The following is a 23,300-nucleotide window of genomic DNA, read 5'->3' as shown; positions in this document are numbered from 1 at the left end:
GCAATAGTACGCAGCCGCAGCCGAAAAAGCAACGATGGTTCTGATCAAGGAATAGTAAGTCCAATAATTCAATCTTTTTCTAGCGGATATTTCTGTTATGTCTGTAGTTTCCTTTTTTTACACACATTATGTTTGATCTCACATGTTTATCTTTGGTTGATTTGTAGCTTTGATAAACGAGTTAAAACTGTGTAAAGTGAACGCATGAGGGAAGGGTGGGATTGTTCAGACTTGTTCCAGGTCTGGCCTACCGGCTGACAGGCAGCACAGCTCCCCCGACGCACCTGGTCACGAGCTGCTTACCTGCTCAGCGAATACACATTTGGGGACCGTCTGTTGCTTTTATACTATACTTTTGGGGGGGGCTTTTTAACTTGAGATTCGAGGTACATTATTTGGAGTAGGTAGTTTGAAAGTTTGCTGCTTTGTTACTTGCTGATATTCGGTGTTAGGTAAGCTAGCCCAGCTAGCGGAAGAGACTGGGAGACGCTCGAGCCCTGGCTGGAGACAGTGTGTGTGTGTGTGTGTGTGTGTGTGTGTGTGTGTGTGTGTGTGTGTGTGTGTGTGTGTGTGTGTGTGTGTGTGGGGGGGGGGGGGTGGTATACCACACGATGCTTGCCACAGGGCCACTAAAAATGTGTATATTTTTAAAGGCATATTTACTAAACGTTGTTAAGGTTGCGAGGTCTATTATAATGTTCAGTCTCCCTAAAACGTAACTTTAGTTGTATCTAATATTTGCTTTAACAATCTCAAAACATGCCTACTCATACTTGAAGCTAACTCAAGATTGAAATTGAAACTGGCCAGCTGAGACTCACTACTTGAATGAATGAATGAATGAATGAATGAATGAATGAATGAATGGTCTTTATTGTCATTAATATAGTACAGGTACCATACAACGAAATTTGTGAGGGGGGGTTCCCCTGGTGCTAGGAAAAAAATACTAAAAACAAGAAGGGAAAAGAGCTGGACAAGACTTGGCTGCCAACCACATTTTTTACCAGCTCTGAGATGACACCTGATGACGGTGCTCTAGTCTTCCTCCCTGGTGATTCATGACCTTTGACCGTAGACTGCTGACCCAGGGAAAACTCTGATTGTCACAGAAATGACAACGACTGCATCAGGTGTGCTGCCTGCTGCACAGCTACTGTCAAATGGGTTCTGATAGCTGTCATCATCAGTGTTCATATCACTGTTTTAGTTAGGAAGATAACGTTTCTGGAATTTAATATTAATAATTGTACCCGAACGTGTTGACTGACAACATGCATGCATACAGTGCAACTTGTTAGTGCATGACTGCTATACTGTAATTCCATATTCACCTCTACCACAATGTAACCCCTCCTCTGTTATCACCAGGATGACCTAAGAACAACTGTAAGCCTCTGTGTCTTTCTTTTTAAATCAGTGGAATACTCTGTTATTTGAAGTTATCTAATCAGAACTAATGGAACACTTAAGACATCTCTAGGTTACACTAATCTATTGTAAAGTTTAGAAACATTGCTCTTGAAAAAGAGACCTTATGTCATGGAATGTGCCTTAACTTTGTCAACAAACAGATTACAGGCGATTGGAGGGAGTCTGTGTGTAGGCCTACTGCAGATCCATACTGGGTTTTCTTGTAGGGCTGCCCCCTCGCACGTGTCACAAAGAGTTACATCAGGTTTACGATTAGATATCCATTCAGTTTGTTGTAAAGCAAGGTTTTGTGTTCTAATCATGATGGACTTATGAATAAGTAATGTTTTTTTTCTCTGTGTGGACTGGTTATGACCTTGTTACAGTATGTAGCGCAAGTCAAACAGTGAGATACTGTATGTTTTCAAAGAGAGACGCCTGGTCGGCCTTCACTGTACCTGTCAGACACTTCTGAGTGTTTTTCAAGGTCTCACCGTGTTCTGAAATAATAATAGATTACATTATCTGTGTGTGTGTGTGTGTGTGTGTGTGTGTGTGTGTGTGTGTGTGTGTGTGTGTGTGTGTGTGTGTGCGTGCGCCACACCGCCCACCTATGTGTGCATTGCAGCGAATAGGTCCATGTTACCCCTCTATCAGTATTTGTGGGGGACCGTTTCAGCAGTTCATTAGTTTCTGGACAGACTTCTGAGTCTTCTCAACCAAGAACACACCAAGACTGCACCCACTACAGTAGCCTATGTAAAGGATGTGATTTGCATTCACCTAATGGCCACTGGCTTGTATGCTATTCTACTTGTAAGGCAACTGCCTTTCAAGGCCCCTGTCAATGGCTTCATTATTGTACCACAGCCTTGTGTAGTAACTGATTGTATGTCATTGAGTGTTGATGATGTTGAAGATTAACCCATGAATCAACAGAGAGTTATGTCCACAGAGTACAGAAATGGATGGCATCCTTCATTTACTGTAAATTGATTCCTTCCTCCTTTTTATGGTCTCTACCCTCCGTTGGAGTGGAGGGACTGAACTGGAATCCTAACTTGAGATCGGTGCGCGTGACTCTGTCACTTGCGTGCATCTTGCATTCCTGTCAATGGCTGGTGATGATTCGATTTACGCCTTCTCGAGTTAGGATTCCACCTTGAGAGTAGCGGTGGAAAAAGAAGTTGAGAGAAATGTAAGCTTATGGAGAGCACTTTTTTTCCCTGCCCTTCTCCATATTTCTCTTTCAGTGGGTTTAGTGGTCAGAGGGTGGGGCAACTATCCTACTATGATGTCATGCTAGTGTGTGTGCAGTGTGCACACCCCATGCCACATCCTCTATGGCTGTACTATGTGCTCAGATGGACTGCAGTCATTGCCTCTGAAACCTCAGGACTGGTTCCCCATTGACCTCTCCGTAGTCTGGTCTCAAGGCTAGGCTGATATATTTGGTCTTGCTACGCTACTGTTTGCTGCTCCTCTCACTTTCTAGTGTCTCCCTGTTTTTATCTTTGACTTTGCTGTCTCTGTGCTTCACTGGGTTCTCCTGCTTTTGTCTCTATTTGGCGTCTTCCCCACTGGTCCCCACTGGTCCCCCCTAGCCCTGCTGACCTCAGCAGTGTCCAGCACAGCTCTGCTGTGACTTAGCAAGTGTGACCTGGACTCACTCCCTGTTCCTGTGCAGAGAAGAAACCTTGCATATGCCCCATTGAAGCTGAGGGGCTATGGCAGGGGTTGCTGTGCAAGTTATGACACATTGGGCTTGCTTAAAGGGACACTTCACCAATTTGTTTACCTCAACATCGTTGTTCAGATCACCTTATGAACACGTGGGCATGTGAAAACAGCTTCCATGTGTTCTGTAGATCAACAGCTAGGTATCACAAGTTTTTTACCCTGAGTGATATATCTGGGGGTAATCACAGGGTTTTCTAAAGTAAAAGGAGGTTTAGGGAGGAGCAAGCTTACTGTTCCCGAATGAGTTAATGCCTGGTTTGTTTAGCTAGCCTACATCCATACGTACCGCGGTGTAGTCTATCGTAGGCTTTCGGAAGTTAAATAAAGTAGCCTACCGTGAATGTGACTGACCAGTATCAAACATTGAACCATGTCTCATCTGCCTCTGCTCTTGTCTCTTTCAGCCGTGTGGTCTTACCCTGTACTGTGGAGGAGGTGAGTCACTTTAATGGCTGTTTGATTTCACTCTCATTATTCTTCATTCATTCCTTCTGTTTCTGTTATGGTTGTTCAGACTTGCCCTGTGTTGTCCTGTGTTTCATTTCCATCTGATTTGGTTACAGTTATCCAAATAGGCCTATGAGTGGTGAGGCGGCCTGTCGAACCATACACACACACACACACACACACACACACACACACACACACACACACACACACACACACACACACACATACACACACACACATACACAATCACAATCAAAGGCTACTCTTATGGGTAGGCTTCAAATTTGAACCATCATGAGTGACAAACCCTTGGACTGCATCTTCAGTAGACAGTCAAGGCTGTAGTCTCCCCCTCCTCTCTGTGTAGTTATGAATAAGTGGATTTTTCTCTGGCATTCAGACAGGGTTATAAATGCCTTGTTTCCTTTTATATGAGATTGAGGGGGGCACTGATGCCCTTGTTTGTATGTGTTGCTGTTATGAAACACTGACTCACACACTTTCGCCTTATACGGCCATGAAATCTGTCTGCAACGAGGGCCAGAATGTAGCTACGTCCAAATCATTGGAAAACAAATTCCCTTGTAAAGTTGAGTTGAACCTTCTCCTGGAAGTCCTTGGGTGAGGGAGGGGAAAAACCACTCCCCTTCAGGCTTCACTTTGACTGTTCAGGCCATCATATGTTCAGAAGTCAACTGTCACCCCTGAAGTGACATGCTGGTGTGTGTGTGTGTGTGTGTGTGTGTGTGTGTGTGTGTGTGTGTGTGTGTGTGTGTGTGTGTGGTTGGTTGACTTGGGTGTGTGGTTGACCTGGGTGTGTGGTGAGGGAGAAAAGTATACTCTTAAACTCCGGGTCAGGCAACCCACAGCTTGCTTCATTATCATAAGCAACCTGTTTAATTAATTCCATTACAAATGGTTTTGAACAGGGATCGAATGTCGATCGAAGTTGAAAAAGGTGAGCCTTTTTTTGTTTGGTCTAATTCAAAACAATGTACATTATATGCCTCATTTACTCTGATACCCCAGAGACAGAGAGAGAATCTGTAAAGAACCAAAGTTCAGTTCGAGAGCAGGTGCTAGTATACAGGGGTGGGTGTGGCTCAGGAGGTAGATCCGGCATCTAATGATCGCAAGGTCGACGGTTCGATCCCCGTCTGGCCACGTGTCGAGGTGTCCTTGGGCAAGAACCCCACATTTCTCCCAATGAGCAGGCTGGCGCCTTGCATGGTAGCTTGCCATTGCCAGAGGCCATTGTAAAGCGCTTTGGAATAAGGCACTATAAGTGCAGTCCATTTACCATTAGGGATGTAACGGTACACAAAAATACCGGTTCGGTACGTACTGTGGTTTTGAAGTCATGGTTCGGTACGTTTTCGGTACAGCAGGGTAAAATTCACAAAACATAGGGTTGGGTACCGAAAACATAGGGTTGGTACCAGTACATGTATACATCCCGGTACCTACCGGACCGAATTGCAACAGAGATTCCGGTACCTCATTTCGGTACCTCTCTCTCACCCCCTGGTGCTCCGAAACGGACGTTACATGCAACAGTCAACCGCCCCCCCAACGGGACCCCCCGCCCCCCAAGAAAAAGGAATTATTATGGACGTAGAGTAGACCCCAAACCTCTGACAAGCAGGCTAAAATATCTGCGTTTTTTAAACGCACCCAACCCGAATGGGCTCGTTGGTAACGTTAGTCTGCCAGTAGTCTCGCATAGCCAGACCCATCTCCACACTTCGCTTCGCGCTGTGCCAGCGCTGGAGAATATACACACGTTTTAAAAGTATTGGTTTGGCACCGGTATCTGATAAAACCCAAATGATACCCAACCCTATATATATATGTAGGCCTATTATATATATTTTTCATTATTATTAAACAGTGGTTTAGTGAACAAACAGTGGGTCTTCCTTTCTTAATTAAGAAAGCTGGTGCCTTGGATAACTGTAGTTTGTGTTTATAAAGGGCTGATGGTTTGCTGGCTGAAATGCGGACAAGAGGGAACTATGTAACAAGACTCGATTACTTTCAATGTTTAAAACTTGTGTTCTTGACAACATAGTATGATCCTCTGCTATGTTATTACTTGCCCGGTCTGAATTGTTAGCGAGAGGCTACTTAAATATAGGGGTGTAACGGAATTCACGGATCGGATCGTGCCAAAATGTTTCTGATCAACACAAAACAGTTTTAATAGAAACTGCTTTTTCCTTGAATTCTGTAAAAACACCACTTTTATTGTGTGAAACAAAAAGAAAACATTCAAAATGTCAAAACTGGTCAAATATATATATAACATATTCTACACTCAAACCTTACATATTATACTGAAATACATTCAACTTAAATTATAGTGCAATAGGAGAGAGGAAGGAGGTGCCTGGTTGCAGCAGTGAATCACTGGGCTCTTTAAAGCAGACAAACATATTTTATGCCACTTTTAACTTTTAAATAATAAAGTGAACCCTTCCTTTAAACATGGTATGAAAAAATTGCCTACATTATCAGAAGTTGTCGAGCTACCTTTTTCGTGCCTCCCGTCAACACATCAGGGTGATGTCGCGTCAAATGTGTGGCCATGCTCGACGTATTGCCTTGAGTCCCTCATACGACTTTCTTGTTGCACAATGCCTACACCGTAACCTTTTTATTGACCACCCTTCTTCCATCATTGTTATAATTGACAGAGAAGCCTAGTGCTCCCATACATGGGATTTAAATGACAAGGGAGGCCTTTCGAGTTCTTCGCCGCCGCCAATGTTACTAGCACTCGCCATGATACACTTGTTGCTGTGGATTCCCGGCTTCATGTGTAGTGAGTAAACAACAGATTTTAAAAAACCTTTTATTTATCAACCTATCATTGCGCTTTAGAGTCAAACAAAGCACACAACTGTCATGTCTTTCTTTTCATGGCAACTCTACATTGTGATTTACAAGAGATATTAACTAATATTATTACTTGGTTACATTTTTTGATCCGTGGTACACATGCCTGCCGAACCGTGCGGGGCGATCCGTACGGATCAGCCGTGATCCCTTACACCCCTACTTAAATACCATGGGGGAGCTGGGTTTGCACTTTTTTTTTCTTGTTCCTGTGATGTGATGCCGTCTCAATGAGTGAGCAAGTTTGACGTAGAATCAACCCGATCGCAGTTTGAACAATGCTAGCGTTGGTCCGATCCACCTGTCTTTGTCTATCGTCATTGTAGGTAAACCGTAATTTTCCCAAACAGGAGACTTAAGGGATGCTGGAGGAACTTCAAGCTATAGTTTAAGCTAAACTACTGACAATCTCTCTGTGGTGTGTGGTGTGCACATGCGTACTGGCTGAGATTTCAACACACGAAAAAGTTCTGCATTTGCAGTGGGCAACGCTGAGTGTGCAGTGGGTAAAGCTGAACCGTACACACGCGAACCGAACCGAAGGACCGGCTGAAAATGTTTTCAGTACGAATACGTAAACTGTTACACCCCTATTTACCATCCATTTAGTTTAAGTCTTTGCTCTTTTTGCTACACAGACACAGATAGTGACTAGTCATTACACAACCCTCATATTATTCACAAGGGTCCAACTTTCCCATATGCCGTCAGTCTACCACTCTCTTTCTTGGGTGCTACTAAAGTCTCTCTCTCTCTCTCTCTCTCTCTCTCTCTCTCTCTCTCTCTCACACACACACACACACACAGGGTTATGGACCCTCCAGAGCCCCCACTGAGACTGTTTTCACTGCCCCCACTAATCCTATTAGATCCAATTAGTAGTGAGTGCTGTGTTGGTCTGTGCCCCCTAAGCTGCCCCTAGTCTCCCTACTTTGATTACAGCCCTTCCACAATGCTTCTCAGGAATAGTCACCCTGCTGAGGTTCTCATGGGCCTGCCATCTCCCAATCAACAATGATGCCACGTGACCGATGTGTTTATTCACTATTCTTGCTTGATTTTCTGTCTGTTTTACCTGCATCTTAAAAGCATGTATCTATCTAAGTATATTGTTTGTGTGAAAGACAACGTTCTTTGAACATAATTTCAAAAGTCTAAAAGGTGTCAACATTGTGTGTTTCAGTATCAAGTGGGACAGTTGTTCTCAGTAGCCGAGGCCAGCAAAAATGAGACCGGTGGAGGTGAAGGCATTGAGGTCCTCAAGAATGAACCCTACGAGAAGGCGGATGAGAAAGGACAGTATACACATAAAATCTACCACCTGAAGAGGTACTGTACACAGTATATTCTTACACACAAACAACAATTAATGCGTGTGGTCAATTCCATCTTAACCCTTCATTTAACTCTGAAATGCAGTCCCCATCTCAGAAAGTATGCTTTTCACCAATTTGTGCACCATTACCAGTTTGCCAGCAGGTGGCAGTGTAGTCATTCCTGTGTTAGTTTATCTATACTGCCTGATATGAGGCCTCCAGGCTCAAACAAGGATATCCCATTCTGAAACCTGCAAGACTGGTGTGTTATGGTCAATGAATTACTGTGTGTGTGTGTGTGTCCTCTTTTTTCCTCTCCATCCTTTCTGCTCCATATTCCTCTCCCCCACTCCTCCAGTAAAGTCCCTGGGTTTGTGAAGATGATAGCTCCTGAAGGCTCCCTGGTCTTCCATGAAAAGGCCTGGAATGCGTACCCTTACTGCCGAACCAGTGAGTCATTCGCATCCTGCACTTCTCCTGTCTCTGCTCCACACACACTCTCACCAGACCCGTTGCCTTGAGGCAGCTGATATGTTCACATTTCAATTCCGTTCTTTTATAGACAAACATTTCTTGGATATTTACCCATCTGATTTTGATCGATTTTAAATGCGTTGATTGTTGCCAGAATGCTGTTGTTGACATGCGTGCATTTGTATAATGAGTTACTTGGCAGAGTATGTAATGCGTGTACTTGGCTGTGATGATGTATTAATGGTCTGTTCTCTCCTCATCATGCTTCACCCGGGCCCAGTTGTGACGGTGAGTCGCCTGCAGAGACCCTGCTGGTGTCGCTCTCTGTTCTCTGGGAGTCTGTATGTTTGTGTGAATGTTCGTCAAATTATGTAAAATGTAAAATGGGCAACATATTGTTTCAATTATGAAGGATTGTAGCAATTATACCAATACTGTCATGCATTTGTACTGGTTTGTTTTGAGCAATTTGTCTGTTTTATGAACTGATTTGATGGGATTCAATGGCAGGGAAACGTCATGCTTTAATTTATTGATTTATTGCCTTTGGTTATTGCGTCACTGAGTAGATAATGAATACTATACATAGAAAGAAGGTCCCCTTTGTGGATATTATTGGTGATGTAAATCCAATGCAAATGTGAAATGATAAGAGATTTTTTTAACTTACTGATTTTCAAACTCTCTCTAGAATGAGTACCTGAAAGATGACTTCTTCATTAAGATTGAGACATGGCACAAACCTGACCTGGGAACGTCAGAAAACGTGAGCGCCTCCTCCTGGATCTGTCCTATACTGTAGCAGAGTGAAATGCATGGACTATAACTAATAATCTCACTGTAAATGTCATTGATGCCTGTTTTGTGAAGTGTCTCAGTTCAAGCCTTGAAGTAGATATCCGAGTGTAGGTTTGTGTTGTTGCTAATGCCCTGTTGTAATTGACAGGTGCACAAGCTGGACCAGTCCACATGGAAGACTGTGGAGGTTGTACCCATTGACATCGCAGACAGGGAACAGGTGTCCCCGGGTGTAAGTACTCCCCTCCTGGTGCTCTTGTCATGGCAGAGTCCCCTCTATTCACTTCCACTGGATACAAATGTGTTGGACACCACCAAGTGGACAGATTGGACCATTGCATACTAAGGCCGCATTTACACTGCCAGGTAGAAGTGACACAATTCAGATTTTTGGCACAGATCGGATATGTAACGTGAATGTGTAAGCAGTAAAAAAGCACAAAAAAACCCCAACACATTGAATCTGATATTCTCAGATCCATTTCAGGCCTCAAATCATGTGGAAATACATCTGATACGAATCTGATGTAATTTCCACTGTGATCTAAGCGGACAGGTCGGACATTCCTTGTAATTGCGATTCGCACGTCATTGAAAATACGACGGTCTACGCATTTTAATGACGTTTGACGTTGTTAAAAAACAACAGCTGTTAAAAAACAACAGCTGTTAAAAAATTAAGCACGACAGTGAAGCTGAAATGGAAGAGGATGGGTCAGGACAATGGACAAATGTCGAAAGTTGCTGACCCACTGTTCCTCGTTAAAGGTTTCAACAATATGTTCCCGCCAGTGTTGAGGACTTTTACAGATCCACACATCCATCCGTTGTCGCATACGCCCAGGCTTCAATAAGGGCTCTCCTCTTTCTTCTCCGGCCTTAAAATGTGCACAATGTTTTGCAGACCTCTAAACATACTTCGGAAAGCAATGGATTGGATTATAATTACTGTCTCGTTTGCGTCCATTGCAAGTGCCGGCAGTCTGTTTACTTTCGTTTCCGGTAACCAAACCCTTATGTACGCATGCGTGTTGTTTCAAGTGTATGCAAATGTAAGCACAAGAATCGGATATGGGTCATTTTTAAAAGTAGATGTAAGCAGGCGTTCCAAAAAATCGGAACTAGGCATTATGACCTGCAGTGTAAATGCGGCCTAAGTGTCATTTTCTGAAATGTGAGACGCACACACACATCCCACATCTTTGGTGTCCCACCAGGCAAATGGTGGCGAGAACCTCTCCAGTGTGTTACACCTGGAAACAGTATGGCCTCTTGTTGGAATCCCTGAAATTGTTTTCAATCTTTTTAACTGTGAATTTCAGATGTAAGGTTTTGCCCTCAAAGATAAAAGAAAGTGTACATCTGTTAATATACAGTACATTTTCAATGAAATCTCAAATGGCTACTTATTATTGGGATTACCATTGCATTGCCTCAGCTCACTGTGGTAAGTGGTGTACGTGAGTGTGAGTCTGTCCGTGTGTCTGGTTATTTGCCAGAGCAGCAGTGTGTTGTGTTTGTTTGCGGTAGGTTGTTAACGAGGGGGACGTGTTTGCCTTGCTGGAGGAGAGTGTTGTGTCTGAGGGCCCTATCAGCCCTGAGCCTCGGGCATAGCTGCAGGGCCTGGGGCGCGCCGGGAGCACAGATGAGTTTGTTAGTGTAATTAAGGCTCACAACGCCCTGACACACACACACACACACACACACAAACACATTCACACTTACACTTCTTGCTGAGGAGCTCCTCTTCCTTAGCCATGGTACCATCGATTCACCGACCTCATTAGTGCAGCACAGTGTATTGTTATAGTGATGGAGCTCTAAGCATTAAAACGACCAAATTAGTGTGTGTGTGTGTGTGTGTGTGTGTGTGTGTGTGTGTGTGTGTGTGTGTGTGTGTGTGTGTGTGTGTGTGTGTGTGTGTGTGTGTGTGTGTGTGTGTGTGTGTGCGCGTGTGTGTGTGTGTGTGTGCGCGTGTGTGTGTGTTTCTCTTTCTGCTTGTTTAGCTCCCTCCTGTCGGCCGATAGCCCTGAAAAGCAGCTTTTAGCTGCAGGCGCATCATGATTTATTTAAAATTGCTCAGCCCTTGAGCTGTTGGTAATTTGAAAGGCGTTTTGTTTATTTTTTTTCCACACCAGTTTTATTAAGTTGACTTTGCACTTCCCTTGCTGTGCTCTGTAATATGAATAATGCAACCAGAGGAGGAGGATGTGACCATTAAGTGTGTGTGTGTGTGTGTGTGTGTACTTGTCTATACATGTGTGCATACCTTTCTGTGGAAGTGTGTAGCTGTAGATCCTGGGCTTTGCCCTGATGCTGCAGCCTGTGGTCAGGGCAGTTGGTCTGCCAGGGGGCAGTGCTGAGTTGTGGGGGTGGACCTTACGGGGGGGGGCCTCAGAGGGCCTTGTCTATGTTATGACTCATGTCTAATTTACAAGTTTGTTTACATTGAATGCAATTATTTGTTATTGTGTTAGTGTCCTTGTGTTAAAGTGTAATTGGTTCTCATCTCTTCTCTCTAGGACTATAAGGCAGAAGAGGATCCTGCTGTGTTCAAGTCAGTTAAGACTGGGAGAGGGCCCCTGGGACCCAACTGGAAGGTACTGCTCTGAGTGTCACTGAGGGAGGGAGGGAGTGATTGAGCTTGTCCTTTTTTCAGAATGGTTCAGGACACAGAGTAACAGGAGGAGGAGAAGAAGTTAAAAAAAAGATGCACAGATCCTGGTCTACCAGCTAATGATTTCTTGAACGTACGTCAGGGTCCAGTAGAGATTAAAAAAATAAAACAAAATCTCACGGTAAAATGTGTATTGCTGGTGTTGGAGTGTGTGAGATGCAGCCCCTTAGACAGGAGAGAGAGCGAGCACGGGAGGGGTGGAGGTGGCTGAGTGGCAGGGCTGCAGGCTGGAGTTTGATGAAGACAAATCACCTCTCTCCCTGCTCTAATTGGCCGTAATAGAAATCGCAAGTGATCAGGTCAGATTAAGCCCCCGTGTCTGAGTCCTCCCCGTGTCCTCAGACACACTCAGCCAGGAGTGAGTGTGTGTGTGTGTGTGTGTGTGTATGTGTGTGTGTGCGCACTCTGAATTTTGAGCAGGGAACAGTTCAGTGTAATGAGTGGGAGGTGGTAAGTTAGAAGTGGTGAAAACGTACCTCATCCAGAGAGACTGTCAGGAGTTGTACTGCTCTCTCCCCGCTAACCCCTCCCCTCCAGCCCTGTGAACAGGCACCGGATCAGGCGGTTTAAGGTTAGAACAGTTGGAATCTCTACACAGCGAGAGAGCCCTCAGAGTTCACCGTGGGAAAGTTTTCCTTTGCTCCAAGCACTCGTAGGGAACAAAGGCTGTCAAACAGCTTGAAAAAGTCTGAATAAAGCAGTGTAACTTTTTATTTTGTGTTTTTAATTAGATCACTTTCCCCCCCCCTGCCTCGGACATGGAAATAGACGTTCTTTTTTGGGAACCGAAAAAACAGTTTGTGACAACAGAGACAATTTTCTCCCAGCTCCTCGGAGCAATATAACTCTTGTGTATCTCTGCATGCACACATGCTTTCGTATCGGCACACTTTGTATTTCTGAGAAATCCCGCTTCTTTGAGCAGGGCAAAGAGAGAGGGAGAGAAGAAATGTCACCGTAAGTGTTTTGATGTGGGATCCGTTTTATGTGAAGTTCTCCTTTTAGCGGCGACAACTTTTCTAAACCCTCCGCAAATTTAGAATGTTTTTCATTTTCCCCCCTCCTCTCTCCCCCCTCTCTCTCTCTCCTCCTCGGTGATCAGAGCATCAAACAGTGGTGGGATGGAGGTGATTGTGGCAGGTCTGTGGTATTTTCTCCTGACACGCAGCCGCGAGAGTGAAGTGATTAATTAAACAGGTGTTCTGGCAGGGAGAGCGTGTGTGTTCTGGGGGTGAGCAGGTCCTGGGTGTTAATAATGTACCCCGGCTTTGCGCCGAGACGCCGTTATCGCTGTGTGAGCTCCGTTTTTTTATCTGCCTTCCCCGGCCACAAAGGCATGCCTGTCGGGAACGGTGTCGCTGTCAGGGCGCGGGGTAGAGAATTGGTCCCTTCATCTGGAGTTTATCCACTTTGCTCTCTCCCTCCCTCCCTCTCCTCCTGCTCACAGGGAGACAGAGTGCAAACTGAGGATGATTTAGAAAGTGTCACAGATTAGAGAGGACTTTTATCCGTGTACTGCATATCCTCTGCTTGATCATTATTTCAGTAAGCTCCATTTCTAAAGCATTATGTATTAATGCCATTTTTAGTGGTATGAATACAGCTGAGATTAGTCAAAACTATTTATTTTTTTAGTTTTTTGTTCTTCTGTCTGAGTGTTCCTTTATTGGAAAGTTGGGGTAAACTTTTCTTATTTGCATACAACTCCTCAGTTTGTAAAATATTTCTACAAATTAAAATGAGTTAATGGAGGATGATTTAGTTGAGAATGCCAGTCTGCCTGCAGTGTTTGAGTCCCACCGTGTTCCTCTCCTAACAGAAGGAGCTGGTCGCTAAGAACGACTGCCCAAGGATGTGTGCCTACAAACTGGTCACAGTCAAGTTCAAGTGGTGGGGCCTGCAGAACAAGGTGGAGAGCTTTATCCACAAGGTAAGGCATGCCAGTTTCTCAGCTCAACATTGATCACAATCTTAGAGTAGGCAAGTGAGTCATTGGAGCTTGTTAGCGTTTATAAATCTGCTCCTGGAACTCCTAGGTGACCAGGAAAGAGGGCGACAGTAGACTCTGTTGCTCACCCACACCAGGCTAGATGGAGTCTTACTACAATAGGAGGTGTAACTTACCATTATTATATTCCGTCACAAAGATTTGACACTTCTGTTTTCTTTCCTGCTTTCTCTGTTTTCTTTTTCTCCACATGTCCTCCCCATCCTGTTCTGTCCTCCAGCAAGAGAAGCGTATCTTCACTAACTTCCACCGCCAGCTCTTCTGCTGGATTGACAGCTGGGTGGAGCTGACCATGGTGGATATCAGGCGGATGGAGGAGGAGACCCAGAAGGAGCTTGAGGAGGTACGTATGTCAGGACAGAGCTGCCATCAGGAGAGATGCACAGTCAGGTCTTACTGGTGTATCCTTGCACCCAAAATCTTTCAACTCTAGTGGGAGTGTGTGGTCTCAGGCGTTGTCTACAAGGTTACCGTGGCTACAAATAATGGTATGTAGAGCAGCATTGCAGTGTTAGCCTCGTGGGGTTGTCCTAGGTTAGAAGGCTTCCATTGGCTAATGAGCAGTGTAGGCTCTCGGTGAAAGAAGGTGATCACTGAATAAGAGACATCAGGATAGTCTTGGTAGTTTTTACGAGGTTTTTTTTCTTCGCAAATTATGCAGTTTGGTCTGTGCTTAATTAGCTTAAGTTGACCCCTAAAACATTCTGTCCAAGGAAGGACAGTCTTGTTTTCATACTGCACTGATCAAATCAGATTTTAGTCTGTCAAATCAGATTTTTATTATTTTCAAGAAATTTCCAATCAAAAAATAAATGAATCACTGGCTAATCCTGATCTACTTCATAACCTGCTCCATTTCATTTATTTATTTTCTTTGCCATTTTGCCCTACTATTACATTTCTAGAGTTCTTTGTGCATGGTCTTGCTTTTCTTTGATCATTTCTTTGATAAATCATGTATACATATTTTTTTCATACTGTCTTTTCACTGCTAGTTGTAATAACGTTTTACAAAAATGACATTTCTGTTTTCTCTGAAAATGTTGCTGTCTGAGAGAGTGGGTGAAGACAGAGGTTCCTTACCCGAGATGCTTTGAAGCAAATCTGCTACTCCCAATCATGATTACTAAGAGAGAAGATCTGTTTGGCCATTGTTTACAAAGGTGTAGAGATATTGAGGTTTCTGTAGCCACCCACTCACTCATTTCCATGTTTGATTTGACCATGTGTAATTCTACATTCCTGCCTTTCTCTGCCCCTTTGCCTTTCTCTCAGTCAATTCCCCACTAACACGTCATAGGGTTCCCACTGTCCTTAGTCATTAAAATATTTTTACAATATTATAAATATTTTTAAGACATCATCCTTTAAAAAAAAAAAAAAAAAACTACCGGTATGTTAGCTAAAGTATTGTTCAAATGCAAAATGTGAAGGCAGCTGGTGAAAGTCGGCAACTGACCAAATGTTCCGACTTTTATTCTGAGAATTTTTAATAAATGTCAACGTTCTTGAAAATCAATGAGACACTCGCTAGTCAAACCAAAATATTGCAATGCAATGGATTCGGTGAGTAATCCCCACTACTACCTAGTTGTTATAGTTAACCAGGTAGTAGTGGGGATTACTCACTGAATCCATTACATTGCGGTTGCGGTTGCCGACTTGTTCACCCTGCCGTCACAAATGTTTATACACACACAGCACTCATTTTAACAATTCATTTCAGAATAGTCAAGATTGTAGTCAGACATTTTTGACTACCTGAAATGTGTAATTATCATTAAGCAATCCACACTTTCATCCTTGAGAAATAATTAACTCATGGATATTGAACATTGAATTTGAGTGGGAACCCTGGCCGCTTTCCCCTGCTCCCAAACTTTAACTCTGCCTAAAACAGGCTTCCTGATTCTACCATTTTGCTTTTAGATGCGTAAAAAAGGCTCTGTGAGAGGCACGAAGGCTGCAGACGATTAGCTGCACCATGCGTAAGTCTGAGGGAGGCTGTGTAACTGCTGGAGGGGTCTAGTTGCCTGAGGCCATGTCACACTCATGGATTCCTTGTCTCCCTTTCTATTTCTTCTGGGGTTATGCTGCATGGCTACACTGCTTTCACTCCATACAGTGGTGTTGTTGGAGTACAAGAGGATTTTATTCCCCACTATGTGTGTGTGGGGGGGGGGGGGGAGAGGAGAGGAGAGGAGGAGAGAGTGTTCCTGTCACGTCCATAACTCTATCTGAATTAGTTAATCAATAACACCAGATCTCAGAGAAATATGAAGCATTTGCCAGATCGTTAAGTGTATCGCTGACGCAGCGAGAAACTCCCTGCCTTGTTGTGTGTGAGTGTGAGTGCCCACTCAATCTCCCCATGTGAGTCTAGACATCTGTGCAGCCTGTTCTTAGAACCGAAACGAGCCTGTTTTTAAAAAGAGATGGCAGGCAGTCAGACGAAAAATCCTACGCTGGCCTTGTATCTGTAGTCCAAAGAACCGCCATGGAGAATATGAGGGCTAGAACAAAGAACAGCCCTCTCTGGCACTGCTGTTCTCTCATGTCTGTGGATCGCATTCTCAGTAAGGCCCTACCGTTCACTCCCTCCTGGCCCCACTCAATATCAAACCGAGAGCTTTTGGCCGTACATGGAGAAAAAAAGGAGGAATCCAGGCCGGACTGGCCAAAGTGGGCCAGGCTCAAGCATTCCTGGCCTGGCCCCAACACTGAGTATTCAGTGCTCTGTTTTTCCCCTTACATCTCGCCCAATCCCGCATGTGTTTCCCATTTCCCCCTGGAGTAAGTAAACAGGCGGGTGCCATCAAAGCAGCCTTCGGCATGGAGCATTGCTTGGCCTGTGCCTCTGAGCTGAGAGGTCGGCAGGGTCACAGTGTGCCAGTATACTGTAGGTCTCGAGAGGACAGCACTAGGGGTGGGACGATTAGAAAATGTCATGTCACGATTATCGTGGGCAAAATAATCGCGATCCACGATATTATCGCGAGAATTTAAAAAAAAAAAAAAAAAAAAAAACTTTTTTTTAGAATGCCAATAAAACACACTGTAATCACTTTAACTTAGATTTTGTTGTATTTTTATTGAATCATGTTAATAACATTAACATCATTTTAAAAACATCTTGACAAAAATAAAAATCTTTAATAAAATCTTAAATAAGGTAATGATAAATTATAAGGTATCACTGCATAAATAAAGGAAAAAAATACTGTCAAACAAAACTTGAACACTGACACTTTTCTGTCATCAAACTGAGTGCTAGCCTTGTGGCTTAGAGACTTGAAAGCTTCAAGATAGGTTAAAGTGCAAAAATGTCAACAAAATGTTCACTTTTTCTGCCTTTAGCTGTGCTCGGAGAGGTGTGAGTGAGTATGTGCCCACTGGCACTAAACACTCTCTCTGAAGGAACACTAGTTGCAGGTATGCATAGAAGCCTGCGTGCAACCCTGGAAAGGTGAGGCAATGGACACGGGGCCGATGCAGCCATGGTGAGAAGGCTAGCATACGTTAGTGACTGACTGACAAGGCTGACTTGACAGTCACGTTACCCATGCAGGCTGAACAATCGCGCGAGACAAATTTCTGTGAGGATATTCGCGCGCGGCTCATGTGAGAAATCTCAATTATATTACTATTTATTTATAACATACGATTATTACATCCTCCCTCTCGCCAGTTTGGGGCAACATAGACTTCTCCCCTGGTGCCACGGATAGGGGTTTCAAGCGGTGGGACAGCAAAGGGATGGTTACTATCGGACATTTATATGATACGGAAATACTACTTTCATTTGACCAATTATGTAAGAAATATGACCTACCACGAAATGAGTTTTTCAGATACCTTCAGATACGAAGTTTTTTAAATAGCCAAAAAGACACTGGCCTCTGTCACCAACCCTCTCCGCTGGAGGAGATAGTCTCTGCTGGAAAGACGAGAGGCATTCTGGGGCTTGGGTATAGAGCACTTTCGAAATATGATAAAGGCAAACCTGCATTTACGCCCAAAGACTGGAATAATGACCTGAACATTAATACTGATGCAGCAACTTGGTCACTAATATGGCAATCGGCAAACGACATCTCAATCTGTAATAGGACGAAGGAAACGCAATTTAGACTACTACAACGTTTGCAGATTACTCCCCAACTTAGACATAAAATGGATCATAACAAATCGGAAATGTGTACAAAGTGTATTACCGAGGTTGGGAGCTTTGTTCATTGTGTTTGGACTTGTAGATATATAGATGATTACTGGAAAGGTATAGTGGATAAAATTCATCTAATTCTAGATGTTACATTGGATAAGGACCCCATGTGTCTATTGTTTGGGTTACCAGACAAACAACTTAAAAGTATGCATTCCAAAAGACTTCTGTGTATCCTCACTTTTTGTGCAAGGAAAAATATATTGCTGAAATGGATAGACTGCAAACCGCCTACAATAGCTGGATGGCACAAGGTAATTCTTGATATGATTCCTATGGAATATCTGACATAAGTGTAAGATAAAGACATTCTATAAGATTTGGTCTCCGTTCTTAGATTATATTGGTACCAGACTGGCTGCCATTGTAATGAAAGGTTTGGTGGATTACACTCAAGAAAGTACACAAGACTAATGTGTAACAGATCTACAATGTATGGGTCACAATATTATTTACTGTGCTGGTGTTGTGCTGCCGCTGTGTTTAGGACTGTAAGACATGGATGCTGTCCATGGAGGACGGAGGATGGGGGTGATCCCCCCATATATTATGGCATTTGTTGTCATTTTCTTTTCTGTTTATTTCTGATATGTGACATGGCCTCCTCCCCCCCTGTTTTTTTGTTTTTGTTTTGTTTTGTTTGTCTTTGTTTTTTGTTTGTAAAAAAAAAGAGAAAGAAAATTTTCTGTTATTGTTTATGGACAATGTACTGCATAACAAAGTGCAAAACTAGTTTTCTACTATTAATGGGACAATAACCTCCCCCACGGATACTAGTTGTTGTTGTTATTTCCTGTTGTGTACATGTCTCTGTGAAACTCAATAAAAATATTAACAACAACAAAAAAAACACACATAGGTCACATACATTAATACATACAATAAAAACAGACAGATCAAATCATGATACAGGTGATGGTACTCCTGCTGGGCATTGCTGCCTGACGCACCTCCAACAGTGCCTTTAGAACAGGTGTGCTGTGACACCTCACTGAACACCTATGTGGGCCTAACTGGGTCATCAGCTGGGGACCACCAGTCAGACAAAGCAGTGTTTATAAAATGTAGTGCCTATTTAAAAAGTCCAGTCATTTAAAAATAATTTTTTTAAAAAATAAAAAAAACGATTATGACGATTATTCAACTAATTAAAATTCTCCGGGATAAAGTTATCGCGGGTGTTTTTATCGCGATTAACGATAAACACGATAATCGTCCCATCCCTAGACAGCACCCATATGAAAGACCTTCTAGTAGCAAGCCTCAGTCTTTTTGAGCTCCATACCAATTCCTCAAACAATATGCCCATGTAGAAGGTTCAACTCAACCTATGTAGCAACTGGAGCAGGTGATTCAGGAAGACAAGGCTGAAGGTTCCCAACAGTGGTGATGTACTGCAGCGATGATAGGTAGCTGTGGTTTGTCGACGTTGTGTGGTAGGACCGCACTGGGTGAGTGTGAGACACCATGTTTTAGAGATGATGTACTAACGGGCCTGTCTGTCTGCTTGTGTGCTAACACTGGTGTTAGGGGGACGGGGGAGGGGAGGAGCTGCTCGGGATGGAGGGCAGGAGAGAAAAAAAAACCTTCAAGATGGCTCCCTCTACCTCATTAACATACAAATGGAATTCTGCAGTTGAAAAGGAGTCTGTGCTGTGATTGAGGGGAAAAAGGGAGGGAGGCAAGAAAGGATGGAGAAGTGGTTGGATGAATCCTCATGCCATTTCATCAGATCTGTCCATTCCACTGTTTAGGGCCACTGTTTGCTCAAACTGTTCCATTACGCTATTCTGCTATCAGATTCCACCACTAATTGACTTTCTAAAGCCGCCAGCCATAGGGTGTGAAGGACCTGAAACCTATCCATTTATCTACCCAGAAGACAAACGAGGGTATTGATAAGAAAAAAAAAATTGCAATATTTTCTTGGAGAAACTAGGGCCTAACCCAGTTTTGTCAAGGAAAATGTGCTACGATTTCTACGAAGATGATCTTATTGCGGGCTCCAAGAAAGAATAGCGAAGCTATTCAGAGCTTTATTTGACTTTAATATTGCTCAATAAACTGACTGAAGGTATGTGGCTGAGAACACACTACAGTACTCACTGAGATCTACACTACAGCCTCTTTCACAGTAACCCTCTGCAGAATTCCACTTGTTGACGCATGCTCCCGCAGAACCTGCCCCCACGTGTTTTTGTCTCAGTACATCTAATAATTGTATTTATTTCCTCCTCCTCTACCCATTCACCCCCCCCCTCCTTTCCCCAGCTTCGTAAACAGGGCCCAGTACGAGGAACCAGTGCTGCCAATGACGAATGAGTCTGAGAAGGACAACAAGAACAACGACGAGGAAGAAGAAGAAGAAGATGATGATGATGATGATGAAGAATGCGAAGCGAGATCCCTGTGTGCAACCTTTTTACCTTACTGATTCAGGACGTGGAAGAGGAGTCTGCTACAATGGATGAATAGAGCAGGTCCCTGACCTGTACCCAATCATAGACATTCTGTCCACAGAGTAATTGATTTCTAGAAAGTGACACAACCCCAGTTGATAAAGCCTCCAGGTAATCTTGATCTCCTGGGCTCGGTAAGGCCAGCTATCTCCACCATGTTATTGAAACTCGTCCTCTGGATGGACAGCTAGATGGTTAAAGGACTGTTTGTGAACAGAGGTGAATAATTTTTCGACGTGATTAATTGGCATGATTCCATTACAGCAGGTGTTGGACCAAGTACTTTTGTTATTCCAATCTGAGAGGATTTTTCCTCCATTGTAGTCTGTAGTCACCTCGTTCCATTTTTTGTTTTCCTTTGTATTCTTGAACGTTATCTCCAGATCATTCCTCTTAGGACACGGTCCTCCTCGGCCTCTCTCCTTAGTGTTTGTCCCCCCCCCCCCCCCCTCTTTTAGCTGTACATATCTCGGTGGTTTCCATTAGCTGGCGAGAGCCTGTCAGTTTGTTCTTCATATTCATGTCCCTTCCTGCTACAGCGTTCATTAAGAGATTACTGACACCCTTGGCGCCTCCGCCACCGTAATCTCTCTCCCCTCCCACCGCACCACATCTTATTAACACGCTGACAATCATGTCCACACACGTATTCCAACTCTCACTCCCATGCAAATGAACACAAACACATACTGTACACCCGGTACACTCTGTACACACACGAGCATGAGCACAAACACGCACAAGCGAACGCACGCACACACATGCAGGTGTGGATGCCTCGGCGGTGACTGATGTCTTACGAAGCTCTTGCTAGGCAGATCCGTGCAGGCTCCTTCCACTGAAGGAAGTAGGGTTTGGAGCTCTCACTTGTTTTTCCCACACTCTGCATCCTCCACACAGTCTTGCTCTGCTCCTCCTCCGCCCTAGCGGATGTCCCCAGAGAGAAACCACATTGAAAAACAGTCACAGATGGTGCTACACCCCTCCAGTTTCTGTCACGCACTTCTCTGCTCACCCCACCCTCCCCTGAAGCCTGCCTTACTCCCTGGGTTCTCTAGAGGTAGTGTTCACCTGCAGCCTGTCCTACGCCCTGGGTTCTCTAGAGGTAGTGTTCTCATGCTGGTTGTATCCTGCTGAGCAGAGCAGCAGGTAGACACGCTAGACCCTCCATCCATATCGTCTGTCTGTCTGTCTGTCTGTCTGTGTCTGAGTCTGATTGGGTCTGTTTACAGGAGTCAGAGCAGCCTCCCTACCCAGTCAGCACCAGCTGCAACTGCTCCTTACCTCCACATACTGAACCTCCACTCAGTCAGTCTGCCACTGCTCTACCTCCTACACAGCCACACCTCCCTGGTCCACTCTGGTACCTGTCCTACACTGGGACTGATAAGCAGGGTATTCATCCATTTTACACAGGGGATAGATGGCAAGGCTTGATTGGTTTGCATGGTTTTCTTTCGTTGCCTTGAGGTTGTAGACGCTCCACTGACATCTTCTTGTTTGGCCAAGTATCACCTGGTTTCCTTTGTGTCAGCCTTTACTTGGTCTACATAAGACTAGAAGCCACTTAAGAAATCAGATGAGTCAGTAGCAGCCATTAGAACCAGCACATCTACTGTAGCCTCGGAGGATGGGAGAGGCATGCCCCTGCTTCAAACTCCTCATTGCCTTAAATGTTTTATCGTCTCAAAGTTCTTGTGGCACTGGGCTCTGGTGTGGTGCCTACCTGCAGTGATACTGTTTTAGTTTAGAACTGATCTCCAGTCAGTCAGTGGCTGTTGCCTAATGTTTGAATGCTGCTGTTGCGTGCCAGTGTGTGCATGAGAGCTTCTCGTGTGAGTGTGTGCATTTCATTTCATTCAGCTTGTGTAACTTGCCATTCAAGTAAGCAGTTCTGCCTTTTCCTTTTTAAAAAAAAAATCAACCGACATTCTTGCAGCCGTAACGGATGGAATATTTTTATGAAGAGCTTAGATTCTTAATGGTATATTTTTATATTTCGTAAGCCTCACAGGGAAATGTGTGAACTTTCTCAGTGATGGGGTTTATTGCTCACCCAAAGAGTATGAATGGATCTCTGTGATATCATCCGTTTACATGCATTCAGCACTTGCCCTTCAGTAGTCACTCACCTCCCATGGACAATATTGCAATACTGACCCTCCAGCAGTTAGGCTGTTCAGATGTCTAGCTGAGTATGAGATGGGATGGGCAAACTGAGCTGCCCGCACTTCGTATCTGAGTGGAAATATCATGCACGCTTAGAGAATTCTGTTTAGAATCAGTCACACACATTGAGTAGTTTTTGCTGTTGAGAGAGCAATGTCTTTCCCATTCAATTATGTCAGTGGTTGACACAATGTGGAAAGTCAAGGCTTTGATTGGACTGGTTAAGTCCAGTTTCCCATCAATGAGAGAATGCAGTCAAAGAAACTGTCCGTCTCAAAGAGTGTACTCTCATTATGATCAGTGTATGAAGGTCTGTTTCTATGGCCTCTGCCTTATATTGCATAGAAAACCTAGTATGAAGAAACCTCCTGAATGCAACCCAACCCTCATGTCACAGGAGACAATGGTTTACTATCTGTAGAGACAATGATGTTGGGAAGGGGCAGAGGGGAGGTAGTCTTTACAAGAAAAACTATAGTGATCATGATTTAAGAAATCTACTACTATTAAACTGATATAAGATCAAATATGCTTTTAAATGTTTCTGATCATCTATTGAAATTCAGGGGATATGCTAGTGAATGAATGATGTTATTTGTTGTGCCTTCTCTGTAAATTTTCTGTTATGAGAAGTCTACAGTGTATCTAAATATCCAATAAATTTCCATTTACTCTC

The 23,300-nt window shown here is 43.8% G+C and overlaps 1 protein-coding gene across 1 annotated transcript; it reads left to right on the top strand.

The window, feature by feature from the left end:
* Nucleotides 1-23,300, top strand: LOC308158823 (phosphatidylinositol transfer protein beta isoform). Its single transcript, XM_080532530.1, has 11 exons — nucleotides 1-54; nucleotides 3,558-3,588; nucleotides 7,685-7,830; nucleotides 8,176-8,267; nucleotides 8,572-8,579; nucleotides 8,983-9,057; nucleotides 9,238-9,321; nucleotides 11,612-11,689; nucleotides 13,586-13,696; nucleotides 13,995-14,117; nucleotides 20,268-23,300. The coding sequence occupies exons 1-11, from the start codon at nucleotides 35-37 to the stop codon at nucleotides 20,316-20,318; spliced, it is 819 nt and encodes a 272-aa protein (XP_080388656.1). The 5' UTR covers nucleotides 1-34; the 3' UTR covers nucleotides 20,319-23,300.

Source organism: Nansenia antarctica (genome assembly GCF_963989245.1).
Source record: "Nansenia antarctica genome assembly, chromosome: 5".
Taxonomy (NCBI): domain Eukaryota; kingdom Metazoa; phylum Chordata; class Actinopteri; order Argentiniformes; family Microstomatidae; genus Nansenia; species Nansenia antarctica.
This window is presented reverse-complemented; position numbering and strand designations above follow the sequence as displayed.

Excerpts from the sequence above, each read along its gene's own strand:
- LOC308158823 (XM_080532530.1), top strand. The coding sequence starts at position 35 with ATGGTTCTGATCAAGGAATA. Across the intron at positions 9,058-9,237 it reads ACCTGGGAACGTCAGAAAAC|GTGCACAAGCTGGACCAGTC; the intron begins GTGAGCGCCTCC and ends TGTAATTGACAG. Across the intron at positions 11,690-13,585 it reads CCCTGGGACCCAACTGGAAG|AAGGAGCTGGTCGCTAAGAA; the intron begins GTACTGCTCTGA and ends CTCTCCTAACAG.